General features: G+C 40.2%; 1 protein-coding gene across 1 annotated transcript in view; it reads right to left on the bottom strand.

Moving 5' to 3' along the window:
• Positions 1-19695, bottom strand: part of LOC308397943 (neural-cadherin-like) — a 348547-nt gene that overhangs the window by 27955 nt on the left and 300897 nt on the right. Inside the window, exons 34-35 of the mRNA XM_080884232.1 lie at positions 11738-11918; positions 1616-1860 (exon numbers count right to left, since the gene is read on the bottom strand). Of these exons, the coding sequence (XP_080740358.1) occupies positions 1616-1860; positions 11738-11918 (426 nt within the window). The remainder of the gene's footprint in view (positions 1-1615; positions 1861-11737; positions 11919-19695) is intronic.

Below are 19695 nucleotides of genomic sequence, written 5' to 3'. Positions count from 1 at the left end.
GTCAACCAGTAAGACCACTCCCTCCACCATTATGACACACAAGATTATGACCATCATCGTCATCATAACAGGATAACCTAGGTACACAGATTAGTCCATGCAAACGCTCATTTCATGAAAATCATAATCCGAACCAACACTTTGAGCAGCAGTTTTTGCAAAAAGGGAACGGTGACCATAAAATGACCATATATTCCTGTGACCTTGACCACAATTGTGTACAATTTTGATTAAATCTGACCAACACTAGGAGTAGCAAATCTTGTGAACTGAACGAACAGAGAGATGAATGAACAAACAGGCAACGGACGCCACAAGCTTCGGTCAGATGAGCTAAATAACTGAACTGTAATTACATCTGCAGATAAAGAAGATAAGCCTAAATAGGATTTGTCATGTTACACATACACAGTTACAAGCTTGGACGTCTTTTTGTTAACCAAAAGTTCAGAACACACACTTTTCTAAACAGTTTTTTCTACTCTTATCTGTATGATGTCAATGAGAGCAGATATCCTCATGCACTCATGAAACAAGCAGGATTCACAGAGGACCTACATTAAAAAAAAAAAAAATTCTTTTTTTCTGAACTATGAATGTAAAGCTACTTTAGTACAGTCTGAGAATAAATATGGCATCATGGGGGAGTATAAAAGGTCCTGCTCCAAGCTTTGGAATAACCTTCATTAGGAAGGGAGAGATGTGATATTAAAAAGCTTTCACAGACGTTCTTAAGATTTAGGTCAGCGAGGATCTCAATGTACCCTCAACTCTGTACAACAGATCCAACGAAGTAAACGAGCAGAATCATGCAGAATCTGAATAATCATTAAAAAGAATTCCCATCTGGTAAAATTCACACAAATAACTTGAGAAGTCTGATTAATAACTGCCTGAAAACTTCAGTGCAAGACTTGGAAACTTCTTGAGATCACGTCTGCAGAAACATTCATTCTTGATTAGCTGTCGTACAACTTCATTTTTGTTTGTTAGAGTATATTAAATCACGCAGTAAGTATTAGTTGCTTTACATGTAGAGTGACATAAAAAGTTATTTTAGAGTTACTGACCTCATGAAAATCAGGCTGTCATTTTGAAAACACTGATCGATAAAACGGAGCGCACCATCTTCGTGGGGTCTCTGTTTGTTTCCACACTAGACTTATAAACACATTAACTCCCACATAATAAAAAAAACGCCCTTGATTAGCTAATTACAAACACCTGGCGCTCTACCGTCGTACCACTTTAGAGTGCACGAACTTTATGAATGAAAGCTTCAATTTTTTCAAGTGTCAGTTTCAAATCTATCGTGCACTCCACTGTCACATAATAGTAATTTTGTACTCATCAGTACTTTAATGAAAATTGCAGCATTTGTCAGCCTGCACACGAAGCAGATTCACCTCCGTGCTCCTCCCGCCTCGCTGCAGTGCGTTCACGATAACACTGCCCATGGCTGCATCAATACAGAGTTATAGCTTTCAACATTATATTAAGCATCATTATTGTTTCCAAATTGCTTATAGTTAGGATGGGAAGTATTGCCGTAGAAACACGACAGTAATACAGTCTGACAGATGTGCGTAACAGGCAGTACATTTACAGGACTTACCCAGTAAGGCCATGAAGCAGATACAGATGGCAAAGAGGGAGCTGAAGCTGAGGCCCACGTCCTCCCTGTATATGGCCAGTGTCGTCTCACAGCGGTGTCCTCGGTAACCCTCCGGGCAGTGGCAGGTGAATTTGGAGGGCGACTGGGCCACGCAGGTCCCGCGGTGACAGGGCCGCATAGCACAAAGGGTGTACACGCAAGACTTTTTGGTCCCGTTTACACTGATCATGTGACCAGGAGGACATCTGCAAAAGACAAGAGTTGGATAGAGACAGCAGGCGGTCAGGAACAGAGAAAACAAGCAAAAAAACCCACCTGTATATTTCATGTAGATTAACATTAGACATGTTCGTGACATTTGATAAGGTGAACAACATGAGAATAAAAAGAGAACTGTTACTGTTACCTCATCAGAATATACACTCCTCTTATATTATGTAGCTGTGAAAGTCAAACGTGACAGTGTGGCGAGTTCACAATAACTGGTGAGCCAAAAGCTCAGGTTTCAGAACATTTTTTCTCCATTGGTGGATCTGTAGACCTTTGTGACATCACAGAGCGAGGCTGAAATGCTGCAGTATTAACACACTTGTTCCTCTCTGTCAGTTCTCTGATGTCCTGACCTCAGGGAAGAGGAAACAACGGCAGCATGAACGCTCTGCTTCAGCTATTATTCTGAAATCGAGGGCGATAAGACAGGACAAGGCACCGGAAGACTGGGAATTTTAGGAATGTGTGTAAATACTTAAAACTATAAATAAATGCATGTAGCGCAATTATTGTATTCAAATGATGTTTCTCTAAAACATACTTGAGCAAAGAAAGTGTGCAATAAAATAGTTGAACAAATGCAATTGACTAAAAAGTTACTGAAGTAAGCTGGCTTGTCATTATCTCCCTCTGGTCTTAACGGAGTTATTTACTACTTTAATAGGTGATCTTACACAGATGTACACTTGGACAGAGAACTGGACTGCAGGGGATGAAAGTGCTGACAGTGGCACTGGCAGTAACTAGGATGGTTTTATGCAGACAGGGGCACATTTTCTGCCTCACTTCAGAAAGCACTACTATAATTAAAAGCTCATTTGGGTGTAACAGTTCAAACAAACATTTTATGAGCCCATTAATTCACCATCCCATTCAAAGTCTATGGAAAAGCTCCAGGCTGAACATTTTGATGACATCAGAGTCGTACCTCTGCTCTCCACAGATATGCTCGTCCTTATAAATATTGACTTAACTTTACTATGAAAGGAGCGACGCTAAATCCAAATTGGTGCTGTAATTCATCTCGTAACTGCTCTTTCTCAGCTACAGAAACTAACCCAGACGAGGCAGTAAAGGGTTAATTTCCTGTATCTTCTCCCAGAATCTGTCTCTGAATTATGTTCTTATCTGCTTAGCTATTTAAACTCACTGTGTGGGTGAGAGTCTCAGGAAATCTCAACGTTCGTTTTTAATGCAATTCCTTGAGGACACAGTTCGATTCAAAATCCATTTTTGATTCGATATGAAAGAAAGGCAGGAACTGTGCTTTGGCTTTTATTTTAGTACATTGTGTACCAACACCTTTGATTCCTTCTGTCATGAAATATAAGAATTCAGACCAAGAGAAAACAGTGGGGAGAAGACGTGTGAGAACAAGCAGGCTTTCATTTCACCCAGTCATTTATTTAAAGGCATTAACTTAGAGCGTTACCAAAGCACAAGGTTATGAGATCAAAGGCAAACTTCTAGACCAACATCATGGGCTAATTTTTTGGTAAACAATGGACGTTTATGTGTGTGATTGTACTAAGAAGTAAATAAGGCCGAGCTCTCTGTGGTGTTGTTGCTGCTGTGCTGTTTCCAGCAGTGAAGAAAAGACTCTCTAACATCTGCAGCACCTTTGAAATGAAAAAAGCTGAAATAAGTTTATTTTCTTCAACCAAAAGTTGGTAGATTATTATTTTTTTGTTGGCTTCAGTGTGAAGGTGGCGGTCAGTCAAAACCGTTCAGCTTATGACGAAACGAAATGAAAACGTTTAATGTAAAAATCTCATTTAATCGAGACAGTTAAGACGTTGGACATCCTCTGTCCTCCAGTGCCACACGCTTGCTTGGCGAGAAAAAGGTTGCTTGTTTAATTCCAGGCAAAGACCCGAATTCTCTTTGTCAGGAAGGGCATCCGGCATGAAACCCTGCAGGGTCAAACATGGGGAGCTAACAGATGTGGCTTTTAAAAGAAGCTTTTTCATTGGGCCAGCTGATGTGGAGGTTTTCCAGGCATGCCCAACTGGGTCTTACCCCAGGGTAGACAGGGAACTTGTGGTGAATATACATCTATGAGCTGGGCGTCAGGATTCCCAAGGAGTAACTGGGAAAACCTGCTGGGGATAAGAATATCTGGAATACCTGCATGGGCCATGGTTTACACATATACTTTACCATTAATCGTTTGGTTAAATGCCCCAGACAACTTAATAACTTAACTAACTACTATTTGTGAACCAGGTGATCGCTGGGTGTGGTGTCAGTCTCGTCACCGTTTGGTTAATTTTTAGAAATTCTTTATTTTCAGACAGCAGTTTATGTTCACAGGACAAATATCAGAACAGATACGATGTTCTAATTTGTGTTACGACTCGGCTCAAAAGCCGCAACATAAAAAAGGAGATGAATACCAGAGTGTTAGTGAGAAGAGGTTTGGCTAAAATAGCTGGTGCCACCAAGGCAAAGACTAGTGAGCTTCTCGAAAGCCCGCCTCTGGTATGCTTCTATCCACACCTGATTGGGTGTGGCCAATTAGCAACAGGTGACCACACTGTGGAGATTAGGGGCTGCAGGGGGGCGTAACGTTTGTCTTTAACATGAAGGACTGCTGTTGACGAGGGGCACATTTTTCTTAATCCTAATCAAGCATAAAGTAAAAATACAAAAACCAGTGATTTGTGCCACGGTCCCCTTCTAATCTTCTAAAGTGGACTTGGTAGGTTTCTAATTTTCTCTGGCTAATAAAACCACAAGCAGTGAGCAAAGGACACAGGTGGCATCTGACAGCATGAGGTGATACTAGTCTGATATACAATATAGCTGTATACAAAAAAACTAGTCTTTACTAGTCTTTAGTACAGATAGAGTGATCACACACAAACCTTAAATATATGCGAGGATAGACTAACTTTTACTCTCTATGATTTTGAGAAAATGATTCTGTTGCCGGCTGGGGAGGATAATTATTTATGCAACTCGCTCTCGTTTTCCTCTAATGTCCATCTTGTACAGGATGCAGCTGTGAGGAGCTCTAACCAGTGCCAAAACAAGTAGATGCAACACTTTTTTTACCTTTTATGTTCTGCAGGACTTTTCTAAACTGTCATCTCATATAGCAGCATTTCAGAACGAGCTACCGCACATTCACCCCACGAGAGTTTTCAGTCGTGGCTCCTACCCCAGAACTCAGGAGAACCATCTTAAGAACAAACGCAAAGTGGAATTACTTGTCCAAACCAACTGAAGTCAGCATCACCATTAAACCATTTTCACTGTTCAGTTTATTTGTTTTTGTTTGTTATTGCAGATGTAAATATCAGTTTTTAAAATGACCACGTTCCTATCGATCTGTTAGACATTTTAAAAAGAAAATTAATTTGTGCAAAGGATTATTATGCCACAATCATAGCCAAGCACTCGGGAATAATTGTAGCGCGGTTGGAGCCTGTGTAGGTGTTGAATACAGGACACCTGACTGTTGTTAAGGTTCAAAATTGAGGAAGGAGAATACAAACCACCCATGGTCCAGGAGCTCTTGGTCAAACAATGATTTTAATGAATACACACGTGTGGGAAGACAACTCTGTACGCCGACAGCAATTGATCTTCAACTTAATCAAAGCATGAACAGATATTTTATAGCATCAGGGTTTGATTTACTGACGCCCCTTCATGCGTCACAGATACATTTTATACATAGATCAGATCAACACCACAATGACTTTTAACCCAGAAGATCATCTTCTATTTTCATGGCTGGTACTTTCCGTTCTTGTCTTAAAGTGAATTGTTCCTCTTTCTTACCGAGACATGACTAATCTCTCCTCTAAATAAATCTAACTCATGTGTGTGTGTATGTTGACCTCACATGCTCTCTGTGTCACCTCTTCACCTACTAACTGTCTGTGTCTCGTCCTCAAATGCTCTTTCTCAATTCACCTGTTGCACTTCTGACCTTTCACCAGACCAGAGGCTCACTGAGACTATATGTATGTCTTCTACTAAATAAATGTTTTAACCAAGAACTTCTACTAAAACCTTAATATAAAATGACCTGATATAAGTGTTTTGTAAGCATGTATTGCAATTCCTTCTATGGCTCCAAGTCACTTGCACAATAGATTGTCCGGACATCGCGCCGAACAAAGCTTCCAACCCCCAATTAATTGACCGAGCTCCAACTCTTTAATAAGCACAGATATGCATTGTGTATAAAATAGTCATAACTGCACCTGAAATACAAGGTCAACATAATAACTGTATGCATAACATCTTAAGGCCTTCTTAAAGCTATCTGTTACATTGTTAAAGCCTCGTCTTAGCCTGCTGCTCAAAATAACTTCCTGCTTCTGCAAACTCTCTGCAAGCCTGTTTCCTGTCAGCCTGTGACTTCTAGCCTTTCTGAAAGACACACACTGTTCAACCCCTGAATGCAATATAAACTCCAGATTATATTATTAATGCAATGGTAATAATGATGATTATTTAACAATAGCAGTAAAATAATTTCCCTGCTCCACACTGTCTAACAGAAAACACAGCTTCTCTTATCATTACCTGTCATTAGCCATGACTGCAGTTGGTGCTATGAAGAGTGCCTTATCATAACATGGAGCCTGTGTGCACTGTAATCAGTGACAGGTGTGGAGCTGTTAGACTTTCTGAAGCATGATTAATAATATTTTTTTATTTCTCTGGTGATAGAGATGTTTTTCATCTCAATGTTATGCTGTCATGCAGCTTGGGAATTCTGTTGCTTTTCTTAATAATGTGCTCTGGTAAATAAATAGTAAAGGTAAAAATAGAACTTAAAATATGAAATGTGCTCACAAAGTTCCACAACTCTGTCTATAAATTAAAAAAACCCTCAAAATATTGTTTTTTATTCTGCTGATCTCTGCTTCACGATCATCTCTTTGTGCGTCTCTCCATGACTGAACCCATTTTTGATCACTTACTGGAGTCCACTTCTGACCACATCTGTTTGGGCCCTAAGATTTCAACATGCCTCCTGGAAATCTTTTGAGGAATACCGACACTTCTGCATGAAACCGACTCTCTTACAGTTGGTGATGAGAGCTGGGTCTTTGGCTTCGATCACCCGGAAACCAGCGAGTGTGCGACACTGAAGGTGGCACATTATGTTAGAAACATGTGCAGCATGAATTTATTCCTTAGGGTCAAAGTGTCTGTCTATAACTTCTAGTATATTGTTAACTATCCTACTCACTAACATCGCCCATCCTCAGAATTATGTTTAGATTTTAGAGCTTTTATTTTAACATAATGGATGAGCAGCAGTGGGCTTTGCAGAAGGCAAGTGGTCAGAATGATAGGGTTCGTCTAAAATATCATTAATTTAAAGCTTTTGCAAACTACTTGCCATCCTTCCTGTGCCTGCATGGCTGAGATACAGAGACGTGGCAAATGTAAAATCAAAGTTTTTTATTTATTTTTTTTATCTTGTTGTGAGGCCGGTTGGATGTGCTGCCATATTCTCTGAAACGCCTGTGGAGACGGCTTATGGTTGAGAAATGAACATTCAATGCACGGGCGACAGATTTGGTTGACATTCCTGCTGTCAGCATGCCAGTTGCACGCTCCCTCATTGCTTGTGGCATCTGTGGCATTTTGCTGTGAGACAAAACTGCACATTCCAGGGTGGCCTTTTGTCGTGGGCAGTCTGAGGTACACCTGTGCACTACTCATGATGTCAGATCAGCATCCTGATGTGGCACACCTGTGAGGTGGGATGGATTATCTCAATATGGCAGATGTGCCCACTACCACACATTTGGACTGATTTGTGACCACTGTTTGGGAGGGATGGTTATATTGTGTATCTGGAATGAATTTTAGGTCTCTACGTCCATCCCATGGGGAATGGGAGCAGTAACAAAGGTGTTGCGTTTATATTTTTGTTGAGTGTAGTACTGTCTCTGTTTCCCCTCGTGAAGCAGTCGGTGCTCTGACAGATGCTTCGCCTCCACAACTGGAGGTCTGATCTGACGCCACAATAAGCTTCAATTAAACACAGTTTCAACTTTTTGATCCCCTCGACTATCCCCGCTTAGATGTGAAACAGTTATACTCTCTCTGTCTCCATTTACGTTTATGATAACCTGACTACAAACAGTGAATTTGTCATATTTTCTCTTTTCTTAAATGGAAAAAAAAAAGGATCTGACAAATCTGACTGTGTCCCTATTTATTTGAGCCCAAATGCAGCATTAACAGCAATTACTTGACTATTTGACGGTGGCCCTCCAGTTAGCTTCAAACACTTGGGCATGGAGTGCTCACTGCCAACATTTACTACCCTTTAATCATGTTTCAAGGTTCAGGTCAAGTACTGGAAAGAGAACAAGGCGAACAAATAAGCACTAGGAGAATAGAGAGTGTGTGTCTATGTGTGTGTCTGTGTGTGTGGCCGCGCTAGGGAGGTTAAAGCGAGATGAGAACCATACAACCCAAGAAATGGAGGGATAGGAGGGGCAGAGTGCAAGAATGAGAGCCATTGTAAAAGAAGAAAAAATAAATTGGTGGATAGATGATGTGGGTGAGTGGATGAGTGGATGAGAGGAGTGGGAAAAAGGGGAAAGGCCAGATTAAAAGCTAGGAGGTTGCACACACTGAATAGAGGCTGATGTTTCCAATGGCAGAAAAATAGCTGAGATTAGTGGATGTGGCTAAGAGCTCTCCGTGTTTGATTCGCTCTGTGCCACAGGAGAGGGTTGCTAGCGCGCTGCAGCTTTTCGTTGCACGACATTTCCCATTTCCCACCGACAAACTAAGCCTTTTAGAGAAATTAACGCAGTAGTGCGTGTGAAACGTTGATCAAGCAAATGGGTGAATCCGATCAGGGTGATAGGGGTTGAAAAAATTAATGTTGTTTTTACCACATTTAGTGGCCGAGCAGGTGGGTTCGCTGCATTGTGCGTTATGTTTGAAAGGGGGACAGGACTGCAGCTTTCTGTGGGTTTCAACTTTTGAAAGTCTGTCTGATGCCAACTTCAGACAGAAAATAACGGTGCCCAGAGTTCAAAGGCATTTGGGCCAGTAAATATACATGAATTTTCACAAATGTATTATTAGCAAACATTCTTTCTGTGCAAGCATTTATTTTAGGCAAATTGTAGTGAGTATATTAATGTGATGATGTGATCATATTAAAATGCCTTTTACCACATTAGAAAAAAGTATCATATTTAGATTTGGTTGATTTTCCCCTCAATGTAGTTTCCTTGGGAAGGAGTTCTTCCAGGACCTCTCCTGTTTTGAGTCTGAACCCGACTTTCAGAGAGCACTAATCAGTGATGCTCACTGGACCTCCTCCAGCATGTCCAAAAGTACAGCTCAGGCATGCACGTTACAGCAGACCATGTAGGGATAGTTTCATGTCCATGAAATTCAAAAAGACATGCACACTCACGGCCTGTTGTACTGACTAGAAATAAACTGTTTAGTCTCTGGGTCCGAGAGATCCTGCTCAAATCACCAGCAATAATCCTTGAAACTAAAGTAAAGTCGGCTTGATATTGAAGTTGATGCTTGCTCTCTGCACACGTCTGATTTCCATGGTGCATACGGTCAAGCCACGCTAGAAGTGGTCCAAAGATACACAAGTAGATTAGCTTGAACGGCCCGCTAGCATGCGCTACCAAAAATAGTGCTTTGTTGTGTATCTGACGGACGAAAGCCAAACCAGTTCCACACCACTGAAGTTTCTGGTTCATCTGTTTCATTCAACGATCCGCTTTCGCTCTTCTCATTCTGCGTCGCAGCCATGTGCGTACGTAAACAAAGGCACCGCGCATGCGCGTTTTGCCCATATTCTATCGCGATATTTCATTTTTCATTTTCTTATCGTTGCCCAACATTACACCGGTATTACCGTGAACGGCATGATATAGCCCAGCCCTACTCCTGGGTAAGGTGTTCTGGGCACGTCCTACCTCTCAGCAGGGCACCTTACCCAGGACATGCTGGAGAGATTATATCAATCAGCTGGGCTGCGAATGCATTGATGTTCCCCCAGATAAGCTGGAGGGCGTGGCCTGGGACAGGGAGGTCTGGGCTTCTCCGCTTAGGCTGCCACCCCTGTGACCCGGCCCTGGATGAAGGGAAGTCAATGGATGGATGGGAGGAAGCTTTTCTCTGATAATAGTGTATACATTTCACCGTACTGGATTATTTTACATGACTTTCATGTCATAAAAGTCTACAGATCAGTATTTGAGACAGATATAAGATGATTTCACTGTCACAGGTTTAGCAGCTGCTCTGAGCCTGTGGCTAAGGAACTCAGTAACTTTATTTCTCATTCATGGAGAAGATAGTATTTTCAACAGGAAACTAAATGAGCAAATAATTTGCAATGGCCTTCAACCAGTTTGGCACTTGGAGGCTGCCTGGTAGTCGCCTTGCATTTATTGCTCCTGATTTTTTAAAAAAAAGTTTAATAAGAAAGAAGCATCACAAAAAAACTGAGTTAATTGAGACTGTGTGTAAAATAAAATTCCACATCCCTGAAAGGATTTGTTAATTGGGCCTGTAGAGAGAAAGCAAAAGAGTAAATTCAGAAGGAATTGCTGAGAATTAGCTGGAGGTAGTTTGTGATTTCTTTCCATGTTTAAACCACCAAAGCAATCAGAGTCACATTCAGTAATCCTGCATTTCTATAACTCCAAACTTAATAAAGAATGATCCGAACTGGTGCAGCAGAGGCTGACGTATCTTGACTTTTACGTCTGGATCCTACAATTCCCATAATGCAGCTCCCTGCTATAATTTTGTTAGACCTGATGAATGACCACAGCTCCCGCTCTCATACACACACGGTTTTATTGCAGGCCCAACTGAGATTTCAGACATGCCCTGAAGTCATAGAAAGATATTACAGAACCCTTTTCAGAGTCTGAGAGTCAAACAAGAAAAGTGCTCATTGTGTAAAATCATTTTTAGACAAGAAATACCCAACATTTACTACCGTCTATCTATCACTGTATATAGTGATGGATGGGCATGGCTGCACGCACGTTGCTTAGGGATTCTGTTGCCTGTGCACTGAATGACTGGCATTAATTTATTCATAACATGATTAAAAAGTAAAAAAGACACGAGGAATGTGGTCAGATTATAGCTCTCATTATATCATTAGATCACCTGAGATCTGTTCAGGGTTTGGGATGGATTATTGCTCATTTTAATGTAATTTTCATGTTTGGGACATCCAAATGGGGAATTCTGGATTGATTGTAATTTCAAAATGCACGAGGTTAATGTGCTTTCTTTTTTTTAGCACGTATGCCACCATTTATAGTACAAGAAACAAAGAGCTCATGACCTGGTGGATGTTTAAAACTGCTCTGCTCCACTCCCACACATTTCAGACCATGTTGAAACTGTTACAGATTCCAAAAGAGTCAGTCTGCTGTCCTTCTTGTTCCAGTTTTGCAAGTTGTTGTACAGGATGCCAGTGTGGACCTTTTCTGGTCTTCCTTTACTATTTGCTTTGAATTGGCTGCCGTGCATTCAAACATCCTTTGTGTTTGTACGCACGAGCAAATGTGTGTTTTGTTAGAAAATGGTTTCCATAGAATTTGCACAGACATTTTAGCTTTACAGTAAATAAAAGCTCAGGGATGCTTTTTCTTTTGCAGTTTTAAGTGGGTCAGGGCTGGGTTTTTTCAAAGCATCTTTATATGCCTATGAACAAAAATAATATCCATGTCAGAGGCTGAGAAGTGGTTTCAAAGGGAGCAAATGGGTTTAAACGCAAGTGTTTTCATGCTTTTGACTCACAAGGAAGAGCGTGTGTGCTCGACTGTGCAATTGCATTCGGTATGCGTGGGTTTGTGCGCGTACCTGCATTCGTGCACTCTCCACAAGTCAACGCAGGTAAAAGGGGGGCTACATTGGTTCCTTTTGCAGGAGTCAGATGAGCACCCAACAGACAGGCCTTGTACGCTGACCTGGGAAACCCCATCTCGTGGCTGGCTGTCCAGCGGCATGTAGCGACCATTGAGGCGTAGATCCCTCATGCAGCCTGCAGAGAGAAGAATGGAAACGAGGGTTCAGCGGAACAACAAACAGACTTTTTATTTGCATTTATGTACACGGACACAAAATGAGAGCAGAGCTCTGCTCGTGTACCTGGTAACAAATAAACTGCTGGCTCCAGTTCTACCACTTGAGGCATAAATCCACCCACTCACATTTTAACGTCTCCAAGATTTAGCAAAATTCCTCTTTTGCTGCAACAATGTCTAGTGAGCTTTTGAGTGTCAGGTATTTAGAGCAGAATCTAATAATCCGTCATTCATAATGTTGTGGATAACAGGAAAATATTTGTGTTGGATACTTTATTATGTTCTCCGCGATGCGCTGACAACTTAGATGTGTCACTCGGGCAAACACCTGCTAAACTGTGCTAAAGGGAGTAAATACATTTGAAAGGCTCATTTTTATTTTACTCCTACTTCTGGTTTATTACAGTTTGTTTTTTTTTTGGATTTTGGCAACTGTTTCTAATCCCCGACTCCTTTTTTTCCTATATCAGAATTAAAGCAAACACCCTTCACAATGAGGCTCCCAGACCGACTGTAAAACATATTTACCAAGCAAAGAAGCAAATAAAAGAACGTGTAGGTAAGAACTCAATAGGATTTATATCAATTAATACTACAAGAAACAACCAGCTATAAGTCACAAAGTAAAACCAAAGTGGTTATTGTATTATTGTTGTTACTCTACTGTTGTTTTTATATTACCTCAAGTCTCATCTGCTTGAATAAAGAAAGAGCTCCCCATTAAGGAAAAGCTGTTGATTTACAGCTCAATCCATGTTTCTACCTTCACAAACAGACATGAACTGAAGTGACTGAAATGAGTTTTCTCCTAAAGGTTCGTCCTCAGAGACAAGACGAGGAGCTCAGGTATTCTTCAGGGGCTCAGAGTATAACCGCTCAAGAATACCTGAAGCAGCTTCAGCACTTGACTAGGAAGCCTCTTGCCCAGCTTTTTGGTGAATTGTTTCGGGCATGTCCGACTGTGTGGAGTCCCTGTGGCAGACCTGGGACATTCAGGTGAGAACACACCATGTACCCAAGAGCTGGTACAGGGTACAGTGGATGGATGGGTGGATCAGGAAGTATTATGGTAAGTCTTTAGGAACTGTATCATGCAATAAGATGATCTTTTCAAACTGTTAAATCCACACATCTGAATGATTCTCAGTTATCACAGCCAGTACTGATGGCCTGCACACACACTGACATAAAACCTTTAAACCAAGGAGCAAAGGTGATTTGTTTCTTTAACCTCCTAGGACCTGGCGTCCACATATGTGGACATCACATTTTGGGTTATTTAGACCAAAATACTCAATTTTGCTCTACAAGGGCCTGATATCCACTTACGAGGACATTATGCTGCTACTGTTCTATCGAAATTTTAAACAAATATCCTCATATGTGGCTCTCATTTTTCTTAAAAACAAAAATAAGGTAAAAAAATCTGGTAATTCTTTGTTTTTACATTCATCAGGTCCCAATATGCCCAAATATCAAAGAGAAATTAAAAATGCATGTCGTGGAAGAGTTCGGGTCTTAGGAGGTTAAATTTAGGGCAACTGAGTTTCTTTGTAATGAACATGGGAAAATAAATCACAAGTAATTTATAATCTAAATATTTACGGTTCATTTAATATGAAACTTTTACTCTTAAAAAACATACAAAATTCTTAAGTTTTTGTGGAAGTTACTATTTGATGAGATCAAACTGAGCTGGATGCAGTCCATGAGCTAAAGCTAGTTTGACACCAGTGGTCAAACTATCAGCTTGTTGCTGCTTTATGGTTTGAGTTAGCTCGAAAGTAACCCCACTGCTGAGAGACTGTATCACACAGCAAGTTTTGAATCCACAATCGCTGTAATTAGAACTGTGTGAGCACTGCTTGATGTTTAAAGGAGTCTTATTAAATTTCTACAGGGAAGCACAAGAGATGGAGAAACCCAGGAGGGAACAACGGAGAGAGAAACATGAAGAACTCAAACAAATTAAAATTACTTAAGATTTAAAGACAATGATACAGAGGAAAGAAAACTGTGGAGGTCTAATTGAGCCTATATATTATTTAGGATACCCCAAATTGAGAGTAAGCAAATCTCTATTAGCCGTATTTTGTTCTGTTTTATTCAGTTATTGGGCAGCAAAGATGTCACGTTAGTGTAGGAGCAGTTTAAAATTGACTGCTTGAAAAAGTTCAATAAAATGGCAATGCTCTTATTTAACAGCAACATCCGATTCGGGCATTCTACATTATCTTATTACGTCTACTCCTGTTTGTCTAAGTGACAACATATATTTATGGTATTTGTGTTTTCATCCCTTAATTGCTAAGCTGGCATATTCAGCTATCAATTCATCTCCCCTGTCGTTTTTTGAAGAGAGACATCCCCCAAAAGCAAACACAGTCGTGCACAGATATTCACTTGGCCTGCCATCATCTATCAAGTGTACCTCTTCTGAAGGGAAGTGCTTTTAAAATCCGTTTAATAAACTCATGCATTGTCTTTTATTGCCCGAAGCAAAGCTGTCTACATCTCTCACTGTCTAATATCTGGGAGTTCTCTGCCTCTCTTTCACTTTGTGTCTGTGGCTCTTGGTTCTGACCTCTTCCTCTCTCATATAGCATCTTTCCTTTTTCCATCCGTACCCACGCTTATTTTCTCTCTCTCGATATTTCAACTGAATCTGCCAACATTTGTGTTCGTACAGTACGGTATGTGCATGAGTCAGTCTGTTGTCTCTCGTAGGTCCCAGTTAACAATGCAAACCTTAGTGTCTAATTCTACTTTGTTCACATTATTCCTTTGTGCCAACATCAGGTTCCAGTATGAACGGGTTACGGTCCTCAACTGATCCAAATAGGAACAATGGACGATGTTGTTGTGCTGAAGTAATCATGGAGACCGCTGGAGTCAGCGTCTACAGTTGTATTTCTTACAGCTTCAAGCTAACATGCAGCAGAGTAAATCGGACTCCACTTTTCAAGAAGAAATGCCTGCTGCTGCTTCTGCAGGGAGATAGACGAGGATGCGATGTCAAAGCCGGGAGTGATTAGATGATGACCTGTGACCTCACTGAGACAGATTTCATATAAAATTTCAGCATGTGAAGAACCACTTTTAACTACATCTGCCAGCACGTCTCTGCAAAGTCATGGCCAGACACTGAATTCAGACAAATGGCACAAAAAACTCAGATCTGTTTGTTCAGAATGAGGCCACGTTAAAAAATAAATAAATGCCCACTTTTGTGTGGGAATTCATAACACTGAAGGTGAGCTGATATTGTTCCATGTAAAATAAACAAACAGCACAAAGCAGTTTCAGCTTATTCAAACTGTTAGCATGTTCGCATGGCACAAATGAGGTTAAAATTAAAAGAGCGCCTGGACGGCTGAGCCTGGAAACAGGAACTTTGAGAAAAATGGAACAAAAGTGTAACAAATATAACAAAAAAAGTGTGTGTACTGTTTAGTGCTAATGAAGCCGTCCCACATGTGATGCTCACCCATCCCATGGGCACTTTATTCCACCTGTATTTTGAACTCAACACTGAAAGCATCCATCACTTCCATATACAATTTCAGATTAAGATTTTCATAGTATATATTTTTTGAATAGTAATTTTTTTAACTTTACTTTTTGAATGCAGCACTGAACTGTGTTCACTTGCAATGGCTTTCCATACACGTCCCTGAGCCCATTCAGTGTTTTCCACGATAGAACCATCCCTGCTTTTACTGAAACGCAGCATGAAGGGCTAAGGTGCCTCGAGGTGACTGTTGTTGTCATTAAGTGCTGTATAAATAAAAGTGAACTGAACTGAATTGAATCAAAAATGATGCCATGCAGTTTGTGTCCTTGGACCATGTGCATAGAGATTTCTCAGTCTTTTAATGATATCATACATCCTTTGGAGTTTTGCGCTGTAAAACGTTGCTGTCATGTCCTTAGCTAACTTAAAAAGCTGTTCCTGTCAGGGTCCCTGCGGCGTGGATCCCGGGTTTTGAGTTTTTTCTAGTTTTGTGCTTTCGTTTATCCTATTTATGATCCTGTATTTTTTAGTGTTCACATTTAGCTTTTTGTTCTTTCTTTGTGTCTGTAATTCTCATTATTTCCTTGCTTGATGTGAGTTCTTTTGTTGAATTGCATGCCTTTAGTTAAGTGCTCCAGCTCAGAAGGTTCACTCTGAGTTTTTGGTTTTATGATGGGATTATGTGTGAGCTCCATAGCCTTCTGTCTGAAGTGCTATGTTTATCTTACTTACACTTATGAGTTTCCTGTTTTCTGTGCCTTTAGTTCCATACTTGTTTCAGTTGATGACAGCTTCTCGTTCCTGTTCTATTTTAATAGCATCTCGTGTGCCTGGTATTGAGTTTAACCTTCCTTGTCTATTTTACTTGATTTGTTGCAGCTGTGTTCCCTGGTGTTTTCCATCTTCTTAATTACCTGGTGAGCACTTATTGTGTTTGTTGCCTCTTTCCCACATGGCACTGTGTTTCCATGTCCTGTTCTGTGTAGTCCTCTGGCTTAAATCCTTGTCCAGCATATATATTTTTCCCTTTATCAGCATTAAAAACAGTTTGTTGAGTTCAGCTTGTTGCTGCTTTATGGTTTAAGTAAGTTATCCTGAGTCCAGTTCTGAACCTGATATAATTTAATATATTATATATACAGACATCTGACTAGTTGTGTTTAGAAGTCTTGAAGTTTTTGGGAAAAGTGGACCTTAAATAGCTGTAAGAATAACATCAATGTAATCTGACACCCACTCGCGCACACTATAGCATATACACAGAAAAAACTACAACACACACACACACACACACACACACACACACACACACACACACACACACACAGAGCTGTAGGGACCATGGCCATCGTCCCAGCTAACAATAAAACTGCATTTGGATGAATTAACCATTAAAGTGTCATATCAATCATTCAGTAATACATAAAAATGTCACAATTCTCTCTTGAAAAGAGCACACATGAAGAGATAAAACAACCTATTTTTGGCAGCACTCCTCAGAAAAAATACTTGCTAAACTGCCTGAATGAAACACCACCCCTTTCACCTTACCCTGTGACACATCAAACACATCACATTATCTCTTTCTTCCACACACTCAGACAAATTATATACACCAGAGCCTGGATGGTGTTTAGATGGTGTCGAGCAACAACAATTCTTCTGTGTTATTTTGCCACGGTGCGATCCATCAGAGAAATTCTGGAAGATTTATATTGTTGTATGCCATAACCTTTTCCTCTATTCCCCGAAGAAGATGTTAACCCTTAATGATTCAGCCCTGCTCACATCCATCTGCCTTAGATTTGTGTAAACTCTGTGGGCAAATTTATGACTGACTTTTGTTTTCTGCAGAACATAAATATATATTGTTTTCTGTACAGAGAAACATCCCTACAAAAAAGTAGAAACAAGCAATTACTAGGTTAGTTAATGGTACTCAACAATCCAGTTTACACAGCCCAGTTAGTGTTGTGAAAAAGGACTCTGTAACGTGGGTGAATTTTACTTTCTCCTCAAACTTTTCACAATAATTATTTATTGAGAAAAAGGCACAATTAATGGTTACATTTCTTTAAAGTTTTACATTTTTCTTTTTCTGTGTTTACCCCCTTAGCAATTAAAAAATGTTTTTAATTATTTTCAGGATTTGGAATAACACTGAGCAGTTTACTGATGGGGACAAGGAATGCAGCTACGCTATAACAACAACCCACTTGGGACAGAAACAACAACACCTCAACTCAAACAAATTAGTTCTAGAAGTAAGACTCGACAAAATGTGCAGATTAATTTCAACTACTTTAAGGATTTGCTAATTTTTGTACCACAGAGGTTTTAAAAACTTTTTTCTCTGCAACTTGGACTTGTATCACCAGCTTTGCTGTAGCACAATTATACTTATAGTAGTGTTATATTGTAACTATTTGGGGGATAAACATTTGCAACTTGCATTTCCTGGTGAGTGTCACTGACCAGTCTTTAGGTCTGCTTGACTGCCATCGACCTCCAGCAACCACTCACCAACTGGTTGGACAGCTTTCCCTCATTAACAGTGTTGGGACTGTGTCATTGCTGAACACATATGGATACACTGGAAGAATATCACCTATTTAATTTGTATTATGACCAAAGAAAATTTAATCACAGTCTATTTAACTGTGACAGAACCACCAACTTTGCACAAATCTGCACGACATCAATATGCTGCTCTTTCACTCAGACTATGTATGGTTTCTTTAACTCAGAGTAATAAATCACCCTGAAAGAGCAAACAATGTTTTACTGCTATTTCATTTTTAGGATGGCAGGAAAAAGCAGCAGCTTTACAGAAATGAGAAAAAAATGACATTTAAATATTTAGTCATTAGCGTGCCGCAGTTCAAAAAATCTCACTACTGCAGTTCAATTCAAGAAGAGTGAAGCCATTAATTTAGTGTTATAAAATGAAATATAGGTCCATTATTCAGTACAAACAAAACCTATCAGCTAAATATTTTCATCCATCAAATCATCAAAGCATATTTTACAGTTGTTACTCATAGAAATAGGTCGTAAAACGTGACAATTTATAAATACAGGGAGGGAGAGCAGAAAGTAACAGACTGTAACCGTCGGGCATCTGTCCACATCTGGAGAATCAGTCTCTGAGAGTCTGCGCTGAGCAGGTTTGTTAGAAATGCCAACGCCAACCTGAGTGATTACTGAGATATCGGTATTGATTTGCTCTGAGGGTCACTCAAAAAAGCTTCTTGTTGTCCTTGCAGAATGTTGTGCTTCGGTCTCTCCCGAGCAGACGTACCCCACAGCTCCTGAGTTTGAATCCAAAGTAACTACTATAAGCCTGGCTGGGAAGTGCTACTTAGGAGCTCATATTACAAAGATACAAAATAATTTCAGATTTTCATTTCTTAACACCTGGGGCCAGACCCATAAAATAATATAAATTCACATCTAAAATCCTCTGCAGGCACACAGGCAGAAATGTGTCCATGCACTATTTTCTATGTTATCTTCTAAAGCCGTGTCCTCTTAATGGCAATCAAGTATATTTTGCTATTTATGTTGTATTTTTTCATCCATCAAAAAGACGATATAATTAATTTACTGTAGTACAATCCCTTCACTTTTGTTTTGAAGCTTCAGTTGCTGGTAACCAGCTACACTGTATGACCAAACGTTCTGAGCCACCTGCACATTACACCTACAGGCACTGTAGGCTATGGAGGCCCATACCATCAAGTTCCCAGAGCTCTTTAAACAATTAATTATTTTTTCAACCTGAAATTCATTGGCTTTGGCTTATTTTCTGTGAAGAACATAAATCCGAACTAATTTTCAATGACCTCATACTGTACCTCCCCCCACGCATTTACATTACATACAAGGTGTTCGGGTCCACTGGACCCAGGTCTAATAAAAGTGTTGAAAGTGTAGGTCCTGTGTTCCCACACTCTGTCTTCCTCCTTTCTGGTGCTGCTGATAGTGTTTTCCTCCCCTCCTGCTCCCGCACAAAGTTGCAACATTGTTGAAAATTCAACTACCAACACCGTCTGCTCTTACATTCCCGCACATTTTACCCTCTTTCTTGAGGGATCCAAATTTTATTTTCTCATACCCTGTCCCACCTGCAAATTAGGGGCATAATACTATAAATGAGACTTTGCCAGTGTGGTTCTTTATCACAACTGATCAAGATGGCAAAAGATTATCTGCTGCGA

This window comes from Rhamphochromis sp. 'chilingali' (genome assembly GCF_963969265.1).
Source record: "Rhamphochromis sp. 'chilingali' genome assembly, chromosome: 6".
Classification (NCBI taxonomy): Eukaryota; Metazoa; Chordata; class Actinopteri; order Cichliformes; family Cichlidae; genus Rhamphochromis; species Rhamphochromis sp. 'chilingali'.
Note: the sequence above shows the minus strand (reverse complement) of the source record. Positions and strands in the feature narration are given on the sequence as shown.